The 23626-nt window shown below is 49.2% G+C and overlaps 1 protein-coding gene across 1 annotated transcript; it reads right to left on the bottom strand.

Annotated features, from left to right (window-relative positions):
* Window positions 1-4466: 4466 nt before the first annotated feature.
* LOC119378772 (nod factor export ATP-binding protein I-like) lies at window positions 4467-23404 on the bottom strand. The gene is made up of 4 exons (XM_037647801.1): window positions 23250-23404; window positions 10972-11085; window positions 7882-8035; window positions 4467-4646 (listed from the first exon to the last, which is right to left on the bottom strand). The coding sequence occupies exons 1-4, from the start codon at window positions 23402-23404 to the stop codon at window positions 4467-4469; spliced, it is 603 nt and encodes a 200-aa protein (XP_037503729.1).
* Between the last annotated feature and the right edge of the window lie 222 nt (window positions 23405-23626).

The raw sequence follows: 23626 nt of genomic DNA, 5'->3' as shown, positions 1-23626 counted from the left end.
GAAGACGCAGCGCCCACCGACCAAGTCGTCCAGTAGGTCCTTCAGTGAAGAAAGCCGACAGAGCGCATGATGATCTGTTACGACACAGAATGGGCGGCCATACAAGTAAGGGCGGAATTTTGAAACCACCCAGACAAGGGCAAGGCATTCCTGTCTGTTATAGAGTAGTTGCGCTCAGACTTCGAGAGGAGCCGACTTGCATAAGCAAGAACACGATCAGTGCCCCGCTGAGTTTAAGCCAAAACTGCGCTGAAGCCGTGACCACTAGCGTCTGGACGCACTTCTGTAGAGCATCTGGGTCGAAATGTGCAATACGTGGTGTCGTTAAAGCGGTGATTAGCTGAGAGAACTTGAAGAGAACTCCAACAAAACTGGACGTCTTGTTTGAGAAGGTCAGTAAGTGGGCGTGCGAGTGCCGCAATGTTTTTCACGAACCGGTATAAGTAGGAGCACAGGCCCAATATTGGCACCGCCATCCTGTAAGGACGGCAACAATGAAATATTGTTGCCAGCGAACCAACAATATTGGCACCGCCGTTGTGTAACGACGGCAAAAACGGTCCATCGTTGTCAGTGAACAAACAATATTGGCACTTCTATTCTAAAAGGAAGGCAACAATGGCGCACACGGGATCTTAAAAATTACTCAGTTGGCATTCAGTGTGGCACAAAACATATGCTAAATAGTTAGACAAAATTTGTCTGACAAATGTTGTTGAGTAATGTAAAATATGATAGGTACCAATTTCTCAACAGTTTTGCGAGCTGCTGTAAATACTTCTACCGAAGGGAAACGCAAAACACAATAAAATAGAACTTTACAATGCCTGTTAAACGTTATTTAAACTCGTGTGGTAGAGATCGCGTATACATCGCAACAACAACAAAAAAAAACCTTGTCTCCACATTGACTGAAGCTGTATAAAGCATTGATAAGTTTATTGAGTACAATAGAATTCTAGTTTGCTTCGCAATGAACCTTACCATTGGCGCGGCTTCTGTGCATGCGAACCGAAATTATTCTCACGGCTTAGCGGCGAACACTCAAGACACTTCATGTGACTTCCACCGCACCGTATATTTTCGCGTTTGCTACACGACTGCTTGGATGACAGGATCGTAGCTTTTCTGCGAGCGCGCTGCGGCGATGTGTTGCCCAAGGCTGTGGTATCAGCCACAGAATCTCAATATGAGCGCTCAGTGATGTTTCCACTCTCAACGCTTCACGCAACCAGACGTGTTCACTCTAAATAAATGTTTTCGGTGTTCGGGAGGCTGCAGAAGCCGCGCGACGCCATGTTTTGCTCAGGAATACTACGTCCCTCTCCTCCAGGTGGTGGGGTAGCGGGTCTGGTCGTGAAACACTTGTCACTGGACGGTTCCTCTGTCCACGACGGCTCAACAGCGGTGCCGTGCTTTCATAGCGTTTGGGAAGGAGAGAGAGGGGGGGGGGCAGGGGACGACGGGACCTCGGAAGAAGCGTACGTGTTTTTGGGCCTCTTCTGGCCGGCGGTAGGCCACCCTACCGGCGGCTATCCTTTGTTAGGCCTTCACCTCGTTCGGGCTCCTGGAATCGGCGGTCGCGTGTCCTTCCGCAGTCAGTCGGGGGTCATCGGGAAAAACACGGACGCGGATACCGAGACAGGATGTGATTCTACGGCGATGCCACAGCGAGAAAGCAGCTGCCCTATGCTTGTTCGAACCCGAGTGTTTTGACTTTTGACGAGCCATCCGCAGATGAGCGCCTATGTTTCGACAACTCTCAAACTTTTCGTCGGAATTTAGTGTTCGTACCGCGTTCATTGTCATTTATTTACTTCATCGCATGTTGCTTGCCGTGTTTTTTCGTATGTGAAATATTTGCTGTGCTTATTAGTGTCTGCGTTACCACGTATGTTCTTTAGATTTGTTGTTGTGAATTTTTAGTGTCGCAGTAGGTTAGGTAAGTCCTCGCCCTTAGCGAAGTGTTCAGCGTTTTTGTGTGTTATTTTTTTCTTGCGTCGCGTTGTCATGTGTCAGCGAAAGCCCGTTTTCGTTTGCCCATCACCACTCGTTTCGCAGAAGGAAATGCTGGATTAGTAACGCTCAGATTTTATTAGCTCTGAAGTTACCACATTCTTTCAAGCTTTAGAAGCAGTCACCGTTTAATAAATGTAGTTTCTTATATATTCACACATTTGATAGTATATTCAGGAAATCTAAGCAGGAAATCTGGTAGTTCCGCATGTCAGTAGAAGATTTCTTGCTAGCGCGCTGGTATGCCACTGGTACGACAGAGAGCTGCAGTAACCAAGAAACGTTTGTTCCGTAGCTATAAAAAGTATGCAGCGATTCCGGGGTCTTAAAGGGACACTAAAGAGCAAAACGATTTTTTTCATATCAGTAAAGTACTCTGTCACGATACGAAAAACACCACGCTTGCTGCAAGAAGACGCTTAGTAAGCGAGAAAACACGCAAAAACAATGTGGGTGGCAACGCCACCTTGAAGTTTCCGCACCATTCGACGTGACGTCACATGTTTTGACGGCGCCTACTGGGGACTATACGTAGTTTCTAATCGGTAAAAATGAAGTACATTGTCCTCTGAGGGGGCCATAGACAACATACCAAGTTTGGGGTAATTTTGTTGAGCCAATGGCGCCAAAATGCGACGAAAAATCCGTGACGTCACGCGGGGAGATTACGGCGTGAAATTTAAAAAAACATGGCTGATCCCTCCGTCATAGGAATCGGTATAACACGAAAGTGAAACGTGTCTTCACAGAAGTAGTGCTTATGATATATGAGAGCTTGTACAATGTCTATTCGTGTTTGGCAGCTATAGCACCGTTTGACGTGGATGCACCCATGTTGACAGCATGTCTCTATCGCGACGACTAACGCCCATGATCATGATTAAACCATTGTGGTAGCTGACGGTGCGAACATATATTTGGACACAGCGAATCGTGAATCCCGCGTAAGGATGATATCAACAAGCTCATAATCAACATTGGTACCCGGTATGCACTTCTTCAAAGCGTCGTCAATTAAGGAGAGAAACGGCACGGTGTGCGCTTTCTAGTAATGGGTAGCCGACGCCTGTGCTCATGCATACATAACACACACTGCACTTCAACGCGGGAGGTAGAGGTTCGTAGCCTGAGCCGCAAACGCGTGCGTCCCTCTGGCCTCTGTCTCGCAGGCGCTGCTCTCGCTCCACCAAGGCACGACATTCGCCCGTCGAAATCGCGTCCTTTCTGCAACGCATATTGCAGCAGTTTTGTTAGTCGGTGCTCTCGCAATTGAAGCAGTCGGCGGCAGAGAAATCCCGTTCGTGCACGTGGAAGCTGCACTACTCCGATGAGCCGACGCACGCTAACACGAATCCAAAGGCAAAGAACGTAACTGCGTCAAGGGTGCCTCGGCGACGCCAGCGCGGCCAGTCTACCTCTCTGGTATCGAGACGCTTTAACCATGACCTCCGATATCACGTGCAATCTCGGAGTAAGCGCTAGTAAGTGTCGATCGTGAAGCATTACTTCTTTTCACCTCTCACAGACGGCGGCACCGCCCCGCTCCGCCCGCCGCGAAAGAGAAGGTGTGAAAGATATAAGGCGCGTTCGCGCCGTGCCTAGCATCTCCCGAGTTGGCTTAGTCGGTAGAGCGTCGGGCGCTTGCCGTCGCGGCCGCAACGTCGTGGGTTCGATTCCCAGCGGGGTATCTTTTTCTTGGTTTTTTTCTTTCTCACCCGTTGGCGTCCATTTTATCAACGTCATATCCGTGACGGATGTACTTGGTGGACCCCGGCATAAAACACTTTCGTGTTAAAATGACACTTTGAACTTCATTTGCTCCTCCATTAATAAACCTATGATGGCGAAATTAACGACATTAGAGTTCTCAGAGCACAATTTATCGATCTAAACCGATTCATTTTTTATCTTTAGTGTCCCTTTAATCATCCGACAAACACTGCACATTCGGTGCAATGAAGGCGGCGCAGCCCGGTGATAAAGCTTCAGGCGTCTACTCTACAGCCACGAAATGCCGAGTGAATTTGTAGGTGAAGGTGTTGCAGACAGGGTTTATAGAGCCTTACATTAATGCGTGCCGCGAAGTACTGTTGTTGTCGACAAACCCAATTTTTAACATTCCGCCGCACAAATACATAGAATAGCCCAAATTTAGCCATGCAACAAAATTCGAGTTTTACATGCCAGAACAGGCCACATGCAACCCAATTTCGCGCTTATTAGTCTAACACGGCAACCTTGAACGCGCATAGCTTCCCTTGGAGCCTCTTTGCGCCATTAGCTAAACGTAAATATGGCGTAACCTCCGGTGCATTTAAACAATGCACTGGTTAAATCTCTCCCGAGTTTTTTTTTTTCCCTTCCTCCGCGGTCTCGGATAGAGAGGTTGCAAGCAAGGACTGCCATGTGGGCCACTGTACGGCTTCGCACTCGTCTAGCTGCACGCGTGATCACGAACAGAGACATGAGCGCGACCTGAGGTTTTGGACGAATCGGTTGGCGGGCAGTAGCTGGAAGAAGGAGCTGAGGAAGTTGATCCTGCTATAGATGAGCTCCCACGGCATTCCCAGCAGCTGGCCAAAGAAGTACATGTTCTCCGCGATGGTGAAGTCCTCGAGCAGAGCGAGCTCCTGCGACCAGCCGGTACAAGAAGCTTAGCGTTTGTACAGGAGGGGCATAGACAGCGACTGGCACATGTCGCTGGTCGAAATTTACGCGATCAGGCACACGAGCAATCGTTTCCCATTCGAGTCGTGTCACGAGGAAACACGCCGAGCACCATTGTCTGAGGCATCGCTGTCTTGGTTTCCCCACAAAAATATTTAACGCGTAAAACAGCCACTGTACACATACTACGCGGGGCATACTAGAGGGCGCAATGCACACTACAGCATTTCTGTTCCAGTCCTCGAGCCTCGTTGCATGCGTGTGTTTGCGTGAGTATAGTACATCGCGCACGCGTGCGTGTGCCGACGCTTGGAAAATATGAACTCACCCGCTGTCTCAGAAAGAGTTCGTCGCAACGGCTTATAATGTATAAGAGCTCACTAAAGTAACATGAAAATTACACAGCACACCAAAACTAGGAATTCAAGTACGATGCTCATTTACTAATGCTGCGAGACAAACAATACAGCTGACATTGCATTGCTGGAGACATCTAGAAGTACAAAGACAAGCGTGCCAGCAGTTACAGCATCTGCAAACTTGTCGGCGTTGTCGGCGTTGTTGAGTTAGAATATATATATCAGAATTGACGCGATCGGGCGCTCGTTCTGGCATACTTACGAAATTATGATTTAACTGGGATGTTTAACTGCGTTTGACCAGAAGCGCTTGCTATAGTCTAGAAAGTCTCACACCCTTTTGGGTCGTGGTGCTGATGTAGGTAAGAACCCCAAACAGGGACACGAACCCTCATGCCGACACGTTGGTCCACGTTGGACAAGTGAAACGTTAGTGACGATGTGTATGGTGCCATGTGAGCTGTAACCGTACGTGTACGCATCGCCCTTGGTGATGGCGCGACGTGTGGTGTCACGTCCGGTCAGTGGCGTAGACAGGGAGTGGCACACCGGGCCCGTGCCCCCGCCCCCACCGCCGAATTTTTTTTTTGCCGTGGCATATGGAGCACATCTGCCTGCCTGGCCCCAATTCAAATCGAGGAGGTGCCTCCCACCGAAACAAATTTCTGCCTACGCCCGTGCGTCCGGTGTAAACTCACGTGTACAATTTGCGGCTCTTAAATTTTGAATCAATAAAATTTTGAAAGCAATACATTGAGCCGCAGAGCTGTCACAACCGCTCTTTTTGCGAAACCACAACTGTCTCTTCATTCTCTGTTACTTTTTCCACTATTGGAATATTTACACGCGTTATGCTACAAATCTAATTTACAAGTTGGCACACACCCAAATTTTAATGCGATAGCAATTATATGGACACTCTCAGCTGGTTTTTGCCGTCGCCCTCTGTCGGACGCCGTCAGGGCGCGTACACACATATATATATATATATATTATATATATATATATATATATATATATATATCTATATATATATATATATATATATATATATACATATATATATATATATATATATATATATATATATATATATATATATATATATATATATATATATATATATATGAGAAGAGACACAACTAAGCGGTTGTCTTACTTGTCTAAGTTGTCTATGCGGTTGTCTTAAAATAAAATTAAGACAACCGCTTAGTTGTGTCTCTTCTCTTCTCAAGTACGTTTGGCCCATTGGAAAGCTTCTTCAAATATATATATATATATATATAAGCCACAAAAAAATAATTCAGAAAAATATTTTCCAACGCACGGAATCGAACAGGCGACCTCTCGTTCTGCAGCGCGCGGCGTTAGACGGCTAGGCCACGAAGAGTAGGTCTTTCAGCGTGCTAACGGCGAGCTATTTATATACACCACTTACTTCAACGTTCTTTCTTGGTCACCAGCGAGATGGCGCGAAGTGCCCGAGGGGCGCGCTTTTAAAGGTCGTCGCACCGCTCGTTGCGAAGCACGCGCGCGCGCTTCCTGTTAAGCGAGAGGCGCGAGGTGCAATTTGCCCTACAGGGCGTGGTCGCCGGTGGGCGCGCGTATCTCGTGAGTAGGGTGGTTTGTGTGTCTTGTGCTTCCAGCGCGACGTTTGCGCCAAAGTTACAGAGCGTACGAAGGTCACTTCGCTCGCTACAGCGGCCGCGTTTGCGAAAGGAGCGCGCTGTTCAAACAGAAAGTAATAACTGTTACAACTGTTAGTTCGCGCTGGTCCTGTGTGTACCTCTGCGTTCGTTTCGTGCGTTCTTCTTCATGTTTCAGCAGCGCGCTTTAGGTGTCGAGCTGTGGCACTTGATAGTTCGCGCTCTTCCTGTGTGTGTTATTTTCGTGCGTCCTTTGGGCTTGATCGACGTGCTGGAAATTTTGAGTTGCCTTCCGTTCTTCGTGTTACATTCCAATTTGTTGCTATCGCATTCATTGATTCGCCGTTGCGGCGAAACTGTGACTTTCTTTTCCTTTTTACGCTCCCAAATTTCCACTTGGTTCACCTGCAACATGGGTTTTCCCATCTATTTTCTATGGAGCCCTGTGTATTTCTATAGGATCAAAGGTGTCGGGCTTTCTTGCCCTCCGAACATGATTTTTGCTCCGATTTTCTCTGAGTACTCGCAGAAAGACGCTTATGTATTGAATAGAGAAGGGCAGCGCCCGCCATTGCACGTTCAGCGCCTCAAAGGGCTTAATAGGCGAGCGTACGAGAATTTCGTCAAGTTGGCACAACATACGCACTCAGATTTTGGCGCGAATGACATTATAAAGCCTCAGTAAAGTGCACTAAGGTTTTACACTTCCCACCAGAAAGCAGGACGGTACAAGTGCGCACTAACTACACTGATTGAGCATTGCTACTCTTTCGTATCAATATTTTTATGTGCGTACACAGTATACATTTGTATTGTGATACCTGCAACCTGTTGTAGCATGGTGAACAGCGCAGACGATGGGACTTGTTTACAGGCCGATGCATTCTACATTCTCCAGTATCAATTGTCCCGTCTGCGCTGTTCGCAGCTATAGGTTAAGCGTACAAGAATCAGCGCAGCAACATCGTAGAGCAACGTAGCTTGTTCTATGCAAAGGAAGTTGTCCAGCCATATTATGGCTGACGAAAAACACTATAGTTACGTTTTAATCTGGTAAATGCGTTACTGTTTTGTTAAAACGCTCATCGGCTAAAAAAAAAAACAAGGAACCCCACACTGGTTTGCGCATAAAGTGCGGTTCTTGCTGGGACTGGCATGCGGCACTGCTTATCATTTCACGTGCAGCTACCCACCTGCGGCATGTACCCTACGGCTGGTCCAGGCACGAGTCCCTGGTGCAGCTTCTTGCCGAACACGAGCACCGTGCCCGAGTCCGGCTTGATCAGACCAACCAGGCACTTGAGAAAGCTGGTCTTGCCGCAGCCGCTGGCGCCTAGGAGGCCGTAGCTGCACGCGCGAGGTGACCAAGGCTGAGACCTCGGTCAGGACGCCGCCGTGACAAGCGAGATGCCTTGATACAGTTGCATAACTCATTTAAAGGGCCCCTCACCAGGTTCGGGCAGTGCAAACAAGCGTAGAGCGTAGACGTACAGATCACACAGTAGTATTTCTGTGTTAATATTACGAAGCACCTGTGTGGCGTGTAAACAGCAGAAACTTAAATGGTAAAACGTGGCCATCGTACCGCCAGGCCGGTACCGTGGCCGGCTCCCAAGCTAGCGCTTTTTAGTGGTTGTTTCGGTCGTTGTCCCGCCGCTCTTGTAAATGCATTGCCTGCTCCATTGATTTCGAAGACTGTGTACATACAGGCTCGGCAGTGTCCCCGTTGACCGGTTAATGTTTCCCGGTGTCGTTTTTATATGCCACGATTCCAAGTATTGTCTTTTGGTGCGGCTGCCTTCCGTTTGGATGACCCCGGCGGCGTCGAAGTTAATGCGGTGGTCCAGCTTCTCGCTGTGTTCTGCGGGAGCGTTTCGTACTACATTGAAGCTACGTACGTCGTTTCTGTGTTGACGTATCTTTTCCGGGAAGTTTTTCGTTTCGCCGATGTAAGTAACGTGGCAAACAGGACAGGGAACTTTGTAAACTGGCCCAGAGAATCTTTCTTTTGGTGACCGGTATGCATACACAAGGATCTGTGTGTGCACGCACAAGGAGCTTCATGCGCCATGTATGCCGACGACGCGACGACCAGCGGAATTCCCTCCTCGTACCCGCTGCTCTAAAGACTTCCGCGAACAATGAAACCTCCCCCAACCAACCCTTTCGCATCGCCGTCCCACACATACAGAATCAGCGAGAAACTGGCGAGGATGTTGGGGAAGGAGGGCATCCGGGTGGCCCCAAAAGACAGAACGCCAAAAGAAAGATTCCCGGGGCTAGCCTACGAAACTCCCTCTTTTTATTGCCACGCCACTTACAACGGCGAGATGAAAAACTTTCCGGAAAGGATACGTCAACACAGAAACGACGTAAGTACGTGGCTTTAATGCAGCACGAAACGCTCCCGCAGAACATAGCGAGAAGCTGGACCAACGCATCCTCTTCGACGCCGCCCGGATCATAGAAACAGAAGGTGGCCGCACCAAAAGACAATAATTGGAATCGTGGCATATAGAAATGACACCGGGAAACATGAACCGGTCAACGGGGACGCTGCGGAGCGTGTATGTGCGCGGCTCTCGATATCAAGGGAGAAGGCAACGCATTGACAAGAGCGGCGGGAAGTGCGACGGCTGAAAGGGACACAGCTGCTAAAAAGCGCTAGCTTCGCAGCCGACCGGACAGTTACCCCCTGAAGAAGAGGCTGAACGGGCCTTGAAACGTAACGTTTTTTCGGTACGAGCCCAGTCACAGAAAAACAGCACATATATATGGACATGTTAGAAGTTGTTCGGGTGTGATATAACGCACCGGAAAAAAAAATTGGTTGAATGCGGCAGGGGAGTGGTGTATCATACACCGTTATCGTGTGGGAAATGCTAAGTCAGGCAGACGGGCCGGTGTTTAAACGGCAGATTATTAGATCACATATAAGGCTTCATTGAGGGGACCGCCTTGTTCGAACCTCCGTTGCATTGCAGGGGGTGCGGCTGCGCGCCCTTGCTGTCAGATGCGAGGTCGCTTTCAAGATTCAAAGGGAAAGTTGCGCGAGAAATCGAAACGTTTTTCATTAACAGATCTGGTGAGACATGCGTAGCGAGGCCCTCTATCATGTTGCATGCCGCTGAACTAGATTTCTTGAGCGCCAGCCAATAAATCAAATCTTGTTTGTTCCTGTTTAGATTATGACCACGTAATCCTTGCACGAGTATTATATATATATATATATATATATATATATATATATATATATATATATATATATATATATATGTGTGTGTGTGTGTGTGTGTGTGTGTGTGTGTGTGTGTGTGTGTGTGTGTGTGTGTGTGTGTGTGTGTGTGTGAATAAAACTCAGTTAATAGTTTGCACTGTGTTCGTGTGGTCCTTTCTTTGCCCCTGTTTTTTGCGCTAAAGTCTAGTAAGATGCTGAACCAACTCGCCCAACAAGCTACTCTTCTGAAGGCGCAGCAACACCTATAAGCGCTGCAACACGTATTAGAGACATTTAGGTATAGGTTCATAAGAAAAAAGCGCACTTGAAAGGAGACTAAGAAAGCGACCCGTGCTGTGTTCTTTCGTAGTCTCCGTTCAAGTTGCGGTTTTTTTTTCATTATGAACATATATAGGCACACTCTCTGGCGGATCCAGATGAGGGGTGTGGGGGGGCGTCTCTTCATTCTTTAATGTTTGGTCCCTTCTTGATGGGTACCCGAGAGAATGTAGAAATCTAGAAGAGTACCAATCTAAAAGAGTATCCCCTAAAAGGGGACTTCGATACGCTCCAGATTCCGTCATAAGCTTCTTGCTGGAAAGCTTCCTGCTGCACTAAAGATAAGTACCATAAATCTTGCTTGCTGGACCCTTTTACAGAAGTGGTCATATACGTGTACCGTTCCTCTCGTCACTCCCACCATGTAGGGTTGCAGAACAAATATATGTTCCGGTCGTTTATAACGATAGCTAAAAGAATACGAGAAGGATTATTAGAGAGATGACTGATGACTGAGACGGCTGAAACACCCCGAGTGCCGGCGGGCTCCACTGACCAGCGTGGTTTATCTGAACTAAGCGCACACAGACGAAAACGAAAAAGGAAGAGCAACAGCCCAGTTGCCGATTCTCTTGTTCCGTTGACCAGGCCACTACCTCCTTTCGGACTGTAGCTGCGTATCAGTCCCTCTCACTGGTGAACCTACCGTACGTTTTCTTTCTATAATCACTGCCTATCGTTTTTTTCTTTCCTTACGTCACACTGAAATGAAATGCCACACACTCACATGACACCCTTAGGTACGGTCAAATTGGCGCCGTCGATGACCGGAGGTGCTCGCTTACTGTACTGTAGGTTCAGGTCGCGCACCGTCACGGCAGCAGGGATGTCCAGTAGAGCTCTGCAGGAAGCAAAATTGATTTTCGTCGGAAAGCTCAAGTCATAGTCTACACTACCACACTACCGGTAAGGCATGCTATAAGCCAGTGGCGCACCGACGGGGGGGGGGGGGGTTGGGGTTGTAACCCCCCCCCACTGAGGCCGACCTGACCCCCCCCCCCCGTAACTGCTTCACGGTCATTGTCACCGAGAATCCAGCGTACACGTTCACGGGTCTTTTAGACGTTGTCATTTCAATTCAAGAGGTGGTCTAAGGTCGATTTTCTCTCATTTAATCCAGAAATACGTTGTATTCACCCATCTACTCCTAAACTGAAAGAGCGCAAACCACGTGCTCTGTGGCTTTGCGTTCACTTCCAGTGAAGCGGATTTGGACGAAAGAAAAGATGCTTTTACGGGTCGTCAGTTTGACCCCTCTTCTTTTCTTGCCCCCTCTGATTATTCCAATAGAGCGAGGAGATATTTCGGAATCTTCGAAACAAGCTATTGTTTTTTTTATTTGTTTGATTCTCGGGGGAAGTCTAAAAGGGGCTATGTACAATGATAATGCGCCGCGTGACTTGGCCACAGACGTCGGTGCACAGTGCATGTGACATGAAAAAGTATTACGTATAGCAGCTCATCCAGCTGTGTACGCAGTGCTACATACATGTTTGTCCAGAACAAGAGTTCGCAGTGTTGTTTACCGTTTGTAACGTTATTATCCGGTTCACACGGGCAAATCTAATGCACTTACCTGCACACATGCAAATTATACCTGGTTCACTGGGACGTTTCTAATGTAATTAGAGATTAAGATATCAAGTGCCTAAATACCATTAAATTGTCCGTGTCACATGGCTTTATTTAATGGCACTAATGGCGTGACGACGAAATTGCGCAATGAATATATGCTGGTTTTGTCTTGAATGTGCAACTTCTTTCAAATTCTACGTCATAAAACTCATTTTATAGAAATAACAAGCGCTTTCATGTACATTCAATGCCTTACTCGCTATGGAAACGAAACTTGCTTAAGCGTGATGAACATTTCCTGTTGCGATGCCGGTGGCGTTCTCGTTACTTTTTCTCAAATCCTTGATATTATAGTGAGCACGAATTGTGTACGTCATGGAGCACCTTTGTTTTCCTTTAAATAGTCAATAATGTACGCTCTCCTTGCCGACAAACAAGCTTTTTTCATCATATAGATGGGCTCTACAAAACCACGCCCGCTGGATGAAGCTTTTTCATCTAGCGGCCGTGACAAAACACAAAATGAAAATGAAGGCACTCATTCAACGGCCAGCTCTAAAGTATATAGCCATGTGTCACCGCTAAAATGCCCTTTATATTCACGGTCTTACCAATTAGCGCCACTTTTTACGTGCAAACGACGTCTAACGTAATTCTAATTGGCAGGACCGAACCAAGGTAACTATCGATCCTCCAAAACGAAAAAAAGGAGAAAAGCATTTGAAGCACTTGGGCCCTCCCAAAGACATATGGTGCGAATCTTCTTTTTCTTGCCTTATCACAATGCATTAATTTTGCCAAATATGCAAACTTTCTTATAAACGTTTCAGTATTTGGAACCCTGTGCCCATGTCTGTCGCCATGGCAAATATAACAATGAAACACATCGAGGAACAAGCTCTTAATTCATTGCAGCCGCAGTCAAAAATCTTTCACAGATACGTCTCAACGACCGTCATTCGAGCGTCAAGAGATCATAAGTCACAATTATTCTCTCATCTAAATTTATCGAACGAGTATTCAGTTCACCCTTGAAACAGAAGACACCCTGTCGTTTTTTAGGTGCTCTTGTTACTTGCAAATGAAACTGTGCAAACACACCTACACAAGTCGATATTTTCAGTTCACTTTAGACCTCCCGAAAATCCGCAATACATCAGTAGTAAATATATTAATGCGAAGAGCCGGAACGCACTGCAGCACACAACTTTAGGAAGAAAAACAAGAAAAACACGATATATTCAGGAAACTCGCCAAGAACGGCTACCCAAAATCTTTTATTCAGGAAGCATTTCGCTTCCAAAAACACAACGACGCAAGCTGAGAAATCCAGTAACAGGTGTCCCCCAATCAACATCACGACAGAAATACATCACTCTCCGCTATCCGTGGCGCCAGTGAAACCATCGCCCGTTTCCGCGGCCGTCTGAGTCAAGTGACAGTAAGAACGCGAATGGCCCGTCGGCTTGCGCTTTGCCGCCTTTGTGCCATACACACGTGCAGTCCGAAACGGGAGGGATAAAGCCCTGACCGAAGCCAGTTCGAAACCGCAAACGGTGGCGCGCGCGCGACTTCAAAGCGAAACCACATGTTCGAAAAGCCGCCGGCGTACTAGGCTGCCGAAAAAAGAAGGAAACAAAAAACCGGTCTTGTTGACAACCCACTCCTCCGAGCGTGTGGCCCGTAGCCGACGATGAGGACGGAAGCAAGGTGTGTGACCGGGCTAGTTGGTATTCCATATTGACGTGAACAGCTGTCCTCGTCGTTTCTTCGTCCTTGTGTATTACACGCGCTGTTCACGTCAAAGATGAGGACGGGCGGTTCGTGAAAATGTTTGCAGCATTACGAACACAACAGCGCGTTCTCTGCCTTCTCCCAAAGACTGGCCACCGGAAGAGCGTACCCAAGCCATCTTCAACAAAACTTGTACTGGCTGCGACGCGAGCTGCATCAGCGGAACTGAGAGAGACGGGAAAGACGTCCCCAATCCATCGCAGCTGAAGCCAATTACCGGAAATGAATGCTGGCAGATTCAAGCGACCGCGCTCAAGGAAACCTACACATAGCGCCTTCGCTTTTCCCCGTGCAAAGCGCAAGAAAAAGAAAAGGAAAAAAAGATGTATGCGTACAGCCTCACAGTCCGGCACTCCAAGTATCCCCCTTTCCCTGTCTCTCATCTAACAGTGTACCTCGACACATCCACACGCCAAAGGAGCTCCCCACCTCCTTTTACTCTTCAACTCATTCCCACCGCGGTCAATCCCTCGCACTCCTCTGTTCTTTGGCCGAAGAGCACTGCCGCCGCCTGCCTCACCCTTTCATACCCACCGAACAAGAAAAGAAGCCCTGTTCATCCCTCCCTCGACTGCTCAAGGAGGAACCGTATGGATTTCGAAAAGTTCTAAAGAGACAGGGCGTGCAAACACGGACACAAGAAAGAAGTCAGGACACCACAAACGCCGACTAACAACTGCACACGCCGACTGAACAACTGAATACCTCGGAAAATGTTCCTCGAATGGTGGTTCCTGGCAGCCTCGCCCCGGGCAAAATAACAACCGTTGGACAAGTGAAGTTTATTCAACTCAACTCAACATACTTGGACATGCGAACAGCACGTGTTTTCTGAAAAAAAGGACAACAAAAGAAAAAAAATCACAGCATATCCACGTGGTGAATGATGATGAGTGGGGCGAAGCTCCGGAGGAAATCATCGGTGAACCGTGAATCTTCCGTGTAACGCATTGTGACTAGATTGTTTGAGAACCACAATCTGTCGCACACACCACAACTATGGCCCACGGCCACCTGGATCGGGGCGCGCGGCGGTGTTGCAACACCGCCGCGCGCCCCGATCCAGGTGGCCGTGTATGGCCGAAACTGTTGTCAAGGAAGTCCCGCTGGAAGCGCGCGTCGGCGCCTTCGGGCAAGAGCCCGCCTGATGCGTTTTGCAGCCAATTCACGTGCTCGCACAGCCTCGGGCTCTGCCTGCCGGTACGCGCGCTTTCTCGCCGCTTCACGGTCCTTCACATTTTGAAGATCCGATGCGCGCCGCAGCCGTGCAGCTTCGGCCTCGTGGGCTCGAACGGCGGGGTCTTCGTGCCGCAGCCGTGCAGCTTATCGAGCAGCTTCGGTTCGCGGGCTCGAACGGCGGGATCTGCTTCGCGGCGTCGACGTGCAGCTTCGGCCTCGCAGCTTCGGCCTCGCGGGCTCTCACCTCAGGATTCTGTATGCGAGCGCGCGCTGTCGGCGCCTTCCGTGCCCTCCGTTCCGCAGCCTTGTCTTCCATCCGGCGACTCCGAGCGAAAGAGAAAGCGCGCCAAGAGGGAGCCTCTTGGCGCGCTAACACGCGCCATCTAGGGATCATTCTTCATATTATAAAGCGAGCCATACAGCGCCATTTGTCTTCCAACTGAAATTTATCAACACAAACATGGAAAAACGAGATCAAGATGGCACACGTGATCACTGCTCATTTGAATTGCGCATGATGGCAGACATGGAAAGGGAACCGAGAGACACAAAGAATTACCATCTTGTTCCATCTTGCTCATCTTGTTCTCGTTTTTCCATGTTTATGTTAATAAATTTCAGTTGGAAGTCAGCGCTAGTCCTCGTCGGTTATTCGTCCTTGTGTGTTTCACGCGCTGTTCACGTCATCTAGTTCAAACGCAGTCAGATGGCGAAAACAGTCCAATGGTGTCGAAGAGACGGGCGCAGTAAACTGACCCAGCCGTTGACGAGTCTGGAGGCACTTTGGTATCGTCTTTGACGAGGATCTTGCTCAATGCCGATTAACTGTTTGCCGGCGACAAATATGAGAACGGTGAGAGTTCGATTTCGGCTGGTGCGCAATGAATTACGGCGTCGTGGCGGGAGAGAAAATCGCATCCCGGATGACGTCGTGAGAGCATGCAGCAATTATGATGAAGTCAACGTCGTACAGAACGCCCTGAATGACGACGCAGAGCAGTGCATCCTGTTGTAGGACGAATACCCTGGGAGCTGGCGGTACGGAGGGACATCTCTGAAAATGGCGTCGTCACTTGTCGTTGTAAGCGGCTAAGTTTTGCGTCCATAACGGATATGGCGGCTCCATGTGTCGGTAAGGGCAGATGCACGTTCGATGGGCTGACGGCTTTCGCAGTTCGATAGCGTCGCAGCCCTTGCCTCGTAGACTGCGACGACTAGTTTTCCTTGTCGCGTGGGACCGGACATGGCCGCATCAGCGACAGTGAGCGACGTCGCGTGGAGACGCGACCGGCGTGAACGGCGGGTAGATTGTGCGGGGCGGGACGTCGGTGACAGAGACGGCGGTTGGTCATAATAAGGGCGGCTTGATGGGCTGGTGAGGGTTCATGCGACCCGAGGCAGCTGCAAGCGATTGCAAAAGCGTGCGACGTGACCGGCGCAACCGCACGCAAAGTGGATGGCGTGATTGTCGGAAGTGCGCCATCGGTTCACGGGTCCCATCCATCTCGCAGAACGCGATGGCCGAGGCGGCTGCTGATATGACTGCATGGCGGGCTGCAGTCGGGGCCTGTGGATGACGTCGGCGTATGTAGGCGACACAGCCGCGTCGAAGGTCTGGCGTCTGGCGACGGCTTCGGCGTAACTAAGTGGGCCAGCCACAGGAATCGCTGGGGGCTACCTGGCTACAACTTGCGCCTACATTAGTGGCGCTGGCGCTAGAGGCGGCTATTGGTATTCAGGAATGACCTCCACGATTTCCTGCTGAATCGATCAGCAGAGGGGAGGCAGAAGTGTAGTTCACGGCTGTTCAACATGTTGCGGTGGAGCGAAAGCCAGTAGACAGACCTGGCGGGCAATTTCATCACGCACGAACGACGTTATTTCGGCGAGCAAGGCGGAGTGGTCAGTAATGACCGACAAGCCCCCGAAATCAGCGTCGCGTGATGGCGGTCGACGGGTCATCAAGCGCTGCCGGCGCAGCTCCTCGTAGCTTTGGCATAGCGTGATGAGCTCTCCCACTACGCGAGGGTTTTTTTGGCCAGCAGCATGGTGAAGGCATCGCCGTCGATTCCCTTCATAGCATTCCTGATTCTGTCAAGACTCCGACATGCTCGCGTCGGCTTTTTTGCACAAGTCAATGATGTCTTCAATGCAGCTCGTGAAAGATTCACCGGCCTGCTGAGCTCGTTCACGTAAATGCTGTTCGGCTTGCAGCTTACAAACGGCAGGGCGGCCAAACACGTCGACAATGGCGGTTTTGAAGTCGGACCTCGTCGGAAAATCGGATGCGTGGTTGTTGTACCACATGCCTGCCACACCCGTGAGGTAGAAAACCAAGTTGATCAGTTTGCCTGCCTCGTCCCATTTACTGGGGACGCTCACGCGCTCGTAAATCGCGAGCCAGTCCTCCACGTCGGTGCCATACGCGCTGGTGAAGACAGGAGGGTCGCGGTTACGGGGGACACCGGGACAAGCGGTCGGTGCGGGAGGCGGCGTTTGCTGGGCGGCGTCTTGAGGCATGGTAGATGGCACGGTACGATATTGAAGCTCCAGGGGCATTGCATGGAGACCGAAGTTGTTGTGACGATACAGCGCTCTCCATCAATTTGTTAAGGCGTTTATTTGATGGCACTCAGCGACAATACGCAATAGTGACAGTCAGGTTAAAGCACGGACTCTCAGCGCAAGCGGCGTTCTTTTAGGAGGAGCCAAAGAGGACGACCCACTAGAAGGCGCTGGAGAGCGCAAGCGGTTACTCAGTTCCAAGGCTTCGCTACAATATATATATTGTACCGGAGCCTATATATATATATATATATATCCAATATAGAAAAAGTACAGTTTTATACAGCACACGCTGTGACAACCATACGTATGCGTGTTATGCAGGTCATGTTATTACAAGCAACAGATTTTATAAATGAACCCCACAAAGTCTTTTGCATGAATGCAGTTATGTCGATAGCGGCCTTCCCAGCAGTATAGATATGTATCATTCAACAAAATTTCGTTAATGCCTAAAAGCTGCTCACTAATAATTGCTTTTAATAGAGGTAGCTATAACTGCACCTTTTATTTTTCTTAAAAAGTACTACACTTTCTTGTACATATTCAGGTTTGCGTATATTGCCTTTATTTTGCCTTGTTAGCTCCTAGTTGAAATAGTGTTTCTAGCACGAGGTTATTATAATTATGATTACTATTATTGCATTACTATTATTAATAACTTGTCAATATATTGTTTAAAAATTAAGAATTTGTGGTATTAGTCGAGTTGCAAATTGTTTAAAAACATTGTATTTGGATTTGCATCATTTCGTGGAAGGCCCTCCGGCACCTCCAAGGGAATACGCCAATGCAAAAGCGGTGTAACAATAAATTTCCTTTGAAGAAAAGAAATGTGGACGATTGCAACGTTAAGCTACCTGGCGTTGTTTCCTTTTCCATTGGTCATTAGCTGCTTACGATCGGTCGAAGCTTTCTGGGTCATGTACACAGCAACTGTTTTTAACGCCATGCAACATATGGCTGAAAATGATCTATCGCTTAGTGACCACTTATGCGCGACTACGTAAAAAGATAAGAGAATAAACTATTTTCCATACGGCATACTGTTGGCCATTAGTTCTTCGGCATTCGTCAAACATTTTTGGTGTGCCGTAATATTACCTGCTTGTTGCAAGACGTCACAAATCAGTGAAATCTCATGGCGCTGAAATAATGTGCGTGTGGTAAGAGACTGTTACCCACAACCGAAAGAATGAATGAATGAATGCACAACTTTATTTTTCCCTGGTTAACGGGAAGGGGGCAATGGGACAGAGTGTGGGGGGGAGGACCTACTTGAAGTAGGCCTCCTCTACCCTCTCAGCCCACGCCAGGATGGCCTCCTGAATGTCGGGCTTCGAGCTGTGCAAGGCAGCCTCCCACTGCTCTTCACTAGAAATTAGGCGTGCCAGAAAGGGGGAAGAGGGTTCTTAAGGCAGCGCCACAGGATGTGGTTTAAGTCTGCTGTAGAAGCGGCGCAGAATTTACAAGAGGGAGAAGGGCAACTGGAGGGATAAATGCGGTGTAGAAGGTAAGGGGAAGGAAAGGTGCGAGTCTGTAGCTGTCGCCACAGAATTTCGCACTTGCGCGGGGATTTGCGAGTAAGTGGCGGAAAGGTTAAACGTTCTAATCGGTAGTGTGTGCAGATGTCATGGAATGAAATAAGCCGATCCCGCGCAGTAAACGGTGCCTCCTCCGTAGCGAGTTGCGACACGTCGGATGCTTGTGCCCGGACGGTAAATCCTCGGGCACTGGCATGAGCCGCCTCGTTTCCGGCAAGGCCCGCATGCGCGGGAGTCCAGATTAGTGCTACAATTTGATCGAGGGGATAGCCCAAAAGCAGGGAAAGGGCTGGCTTAGACACCCTGCCCGCTCCGAAATTATATATGGCTGTTTTGGAGTCACTCACGACAGATGAATTAGGGATTGTGAGGGCCAGTGCTATGGCCGCCTCTTCGGCCTCCTCCGACGAAGAGGCAGGAATGGAGGCGGCCGCAGCGACCTGGCCGTGAGAGCGGACGACTGATATCGCATAATAATTCCTGTTCCCGTAATCGGCGGCCTCAACATAGAGCACATCATTTGAGGAGGAGAATTGTTTTTTGAGAGTCTTTGCGCGCTGCCGCCTGCGCTGTTTGTGGTGCACAGGGTGCATGTTTTTGGGAAGTGGGTTCTTGTGTATGTGGTGTGGAATGGTGTACTTAGCTTTGGTGATGTGTGCCGGAGTGAGAGAAAGTGTTTGTAGAATGTGTCGGCCTGTTACGGTGTTAGAAAGTCTGTTATACTGCGATGCAAGATGGGCTTCTGTGAGTTCAGCAAGGGTGTTGAAAGTGCCAGTAAGCATAAGTCCTTCAATGGAGGTCCGTATGGATACCCCTAAAGCAAATTTATACGTTTTGCGTAAAAGGATGTCAATCTGATCGGATTCTGATTCAAGAAAAATGTAAATAGGGTGTTGCAAATGTAATCTTACTGATAACGAAGGCCTGGACCAAGCGGAAGAGTTCGGCCTCCTTTAGTACGCCATGTTTATTAGAGACACGGCCTAGAAGGCGCAAGGTGTGATTAACGGTGGTTTGAAGTGTCTTTAGTGTATGTGTTGAGTCGGTTGCTTTGAATGTGTAAACCAAGCACACGGAGCCTATACACTCTAGTAACAGGGATGTGATTTAGGAATACCTGTATATCAGAAATCTGAGCTACTTCTTCTGCCATCTCACCGAGGGGCTCAAAAACCGAAGGAGAAAACAGAACTGAACAACACAAAGGAGTTCGCGAGAGAAGGTGATGAAAGTGAAGCGCGTGAGCTTCGGAACGTCGACGGGCTGAGGAAGAACGCGGCCAGCTTGCAAGAGAGCAGTACGTTCGGTCTGAGGGACCAAAACGGACCGAGTTTGTGCCACCAGACCAGCCGGGTCGAGCTTGACGTGTCACCGAGACGAGTGCTCCGGAGCCGCCCTGTGGCGCTGTTCCTGCGGTGGACGACAGTGCGGGACAGGGCGGACAGCTGATCCTCTTCCAGATTCGGGTCCGGCACAACCAGTTGCTCGGATCGTGGTCATGGTGTCACGTCTGAGTGGGTCCGTCACAACCAGTTGCTGAGGGCGTACATTTACAGCGCAAAACCAAAGACGCACCACAAAGAAAGAAACGACACACCCAGCGCTTGTGTGTGTCGTTTCTTTGTGGTGCGTCTTTGGTTTTGCGCTGTAAATGTACTTCTAGCATTATGAACCAACTAGGCCCAAAAGAAGTTTTACTGAGGGCGTGGCCTTGGTGCTACGTCGGGCGCAGCGTGGGCCTGCGTATTCCTGAACGAGCAGTTACTGGTCTGCTCGTGCGCTCTCGCACAACGTGCTCGTGCACCTTTCCTGACAAGTTGCGTTGTTGCACGTTCGACGGTACCGTGAGTGATGTCCGACTGTGAGGACGCGCCGAGAACTCGCGTGTGTATAGTTGGCGGACTGTAACGTTTAGGACTTTAGGAAGAGCTATTGTATTGTTTGGCCAGTGAAAGTGTATGTAATTGTTATTTTGTGACGTCCATAAATGTTTTTCTTGTCCTAGACTTGGCTGTTCGAGCCTGAGGGCCCAAGAACCACCACAACTGGAAGACGAAGTTGGGCGGGCGGCCGTTGCCGTGTTCGATCAGGCGTCTGGGACTTCGAACCCCGTGTGCTATAGGCCAGTCGCGCTATGCGGGAGCCGCTGCGCCTGTAAGGACGACGCAACGGTCCCACACTGCGGCCGGCACCATATCAGAGGCAGCCATCACAAGCACCTGTGACATGCCTTCTTGCAAGACAGGCGCCTGTGTTCGCCGCAACGGCATTATTGTCAACGTCTCCAGGACGTGGCTACGTGCAAGTCCGACTCGGCCAATTCATCGTGCTGCCCGGCGCCTGTGTTGGTCTAAACGGTACGAGTGAGTGGTCGACGACCTCGCATTGGGTCACGAGCGTGCTGTGCTATGCTGCGCATAGACATTTGCATAGAAGGATGTGCTTGGTATTCCGCCAAGGCTTAACAGCATCTTCAATACTGCAGTGTTAAGTTTATGTGTATTGTGTCACTTGTTTATGTCTGTCAGTTGTGATTCGTCCAAAATGATAAAGCAGTTTTCTATGTCGACTGTCTCAGCTCTGCACGTCTGAGTTCCTGGGCCCACGAACCCTCACAGTGCGCAAAGTAAACAGCCCATTCAAATGCTGAACATTAACTAAAGATTTTATGGAATAGCCTGACAGTATCTCCTTCTGAACACGTTTCAAGAAGCCTGCCCGCCGATCGTATTGGCAGCGGGCACTTATAGCAGCTGGCGAGATAGATTCAGATGCGTATGATAAATGTTTGCAATTGTATAGTAAAATGATGCCGAGCTGCTTGTGCACGTATACATCTCTTTGACTTCCTCCTTACTGAAGAAAGGGGAGAGACGAATAAGCGGCGCTTGCGTGCTTATTTGTCGTCTGTGTTTTATTTTGCGCCGTAATAGTAAATTCAACAAGAATCAAGACCAACTATTGCGGCTGTTAATTCAGTCTCCTTAGTCCAGAAAACGGTGGACCATGACCATCTTTCTGGTCCAGTAGATCAGGTTGTGGGGCAAGGTTGAAAGCTGGGCTTCCCAATGTGCTCGAGTCCACTGCCACATTCGTCGCCTTGTTTCAAGCCGCCGCGATCGCTGCAAGCTACCATACACGTATGATAAGCAAGGCTAAGCAGGTTGATCGGAGGCTAAAGCTGAAACCTTTTTTATCGCTTGCAGTTCGGCCAAACTAAAACACTCAGCACTTCTGCATGCTCATCGATTCACAGTGTCTTGGACATAGAGCAGCGGTGATCGTATTCCTTTTCGATAAAAGAAAAAGAATTTCTCGAAATAGGAAGATGTTTCATTGCTCCATGGAACATTTGCTGGTTTCCGTCCGTATTTGCATCACCGATTATTTAAAATCCAGGCCAAGCAGAACAGAATAAAAGCATGGCAGACTGATGTAACGTTATAGACCCCGCTCAGTGGTAGCCTGCTCTGCACTGTTCGAGCACAAGGCGCCAAAGTGTCGCACAAACGGTTTGCACCACAGAGAGCCTACAGTGCGTGGTCGTGAGACGCTGAGGACAATTTTCACACTAGAAGCGTAGGACAAATTTCATTATATCATTACGTGACTCCTGTGAAGGAAAAGTTCGCCTGAATTGTTGCTTTGCCGGCGTGCAGCCGACAGTGGCCACTATCGAAAGGGGGGGCGTATCTACCCGCACGGTAGATACGCCTATGTGCGCAGGGCGACGTCGGTTGGTGCGCAGCTGGCTTGCTGCTTGAACTGCTTGTAAGGCATGACAGACACCGCGGCGCCCGTGTCAAGTTCCATTTCCACCAGTGCTTCGTTTATTTTTAGTCCAACGAAAATTGGAGTGCGGCTAGAAGCCCTTTGTTCGGCAGCTGCCTACCGGCAATCGCTCGCACCTCGTACAGATAAGCAAGAGCATCGTTACCTTCTCCCTCCACTTTGTGCAGCTGTGTGGCCAGTGACTCCACGACTCGAGTCTCGGCGACATTCTTCCGGGCTGCTTCCATGGCCAGGGCGCGCTCGACTGCTTTCGAAAGCGTCACTTTGTCGCCCCCGGTAAACTCACTGTATGTCCTCCCGCAGCAGTCCGCACACGAAACGATCCCGCAGCGCTTCATCCAAATTCGCTCCAAATTGATAGATTGGACAACTTCCGAAGTTCAGCAACATATTCGGGCAGAGACTCGCCTTCGTGCTGTGCTCTAGGTATAACTTCGCTCGCTCGCCGAATATGGACAGTTTTGGGGTAAGGTGGGCGTCCAAGAGGCTCTTCAGTTGCTCGAAACGTTTTTACGACGGTAGGTCAGGTACAGTCAACGACTTCAGCAACCCATACGTACGCGGGCCGATGATGCTGAGAAATGCGTGTGCCTTGTCGCTGTTGGGAACCTTGTTGAATAAAAAAGATGTCAGCCTCTCCTTGCATGCCGTCCAGTCGCTGGCAGTAACATCGAACGACTCCATCTGGCCAAGCTGCCCCGCACACTCCATTGTCGCTTCTTCACCAAGCTGCTCGCTACTTCTCGACTTTTTTATCCCAGCCTTCGTCGCCAGTGTTGAATCTCGATCGGGGACTGACAGTTACATAACGAATCTGGCGATAGCGCATTGAGCGTTACCATTTAAGCACTTGTGCGCACATGCGCACTAACGACAAATGTGGTTATCAGGTGCGCTATCGCGAATGCAGCATCTTCCAACGCTCCCATAACA

This window comes from Rhipicephalus sanguineus, unplaced genomic scaffold, assembly GCF_013339695.2.
Source record: "Rhipicephalus sanguineus isolate Rsan-2018 unplaced genomic scaffold, BIME_Rsan_1.4 Seq9710, whole genome shotgun sequence".
Lineage (NCBI taxonomy): Eukaryota > Metazoa > Arthropoda > Arachnida > Ixodida > Ixodidae > Rhipicephalus > Rhipicephalus sanguineus.
Note: the sequence above shows the minus strand (reverse complement) of the source record. Positions and strands in the feature narration are given on the sequence as shown.

Coding starts and splice junctions, on each gene's coding strand:
- LOC119378772 (XM_037647801.1), bottom strand. CDS start 23,404: ATGGAGTGTGCGGGGCAGCTTGGCCAGATGGAGTCGTTCGATGTTACT. Junction 11,086..23,249: donor AGCATCATCGGCCCGCGTAC/GTATGGGTTGCT, acceptor TGCTTCCTGCAG/AGCTCTACTGGACATCCCTG. Junction 4,647..7,881: donor CCGTAGGGTACATGCCGCAG/GTGGGTAGCTGC, acceptor GGCTGGTCGCAG/GAGCTCGCTCTGCTCGAGGA.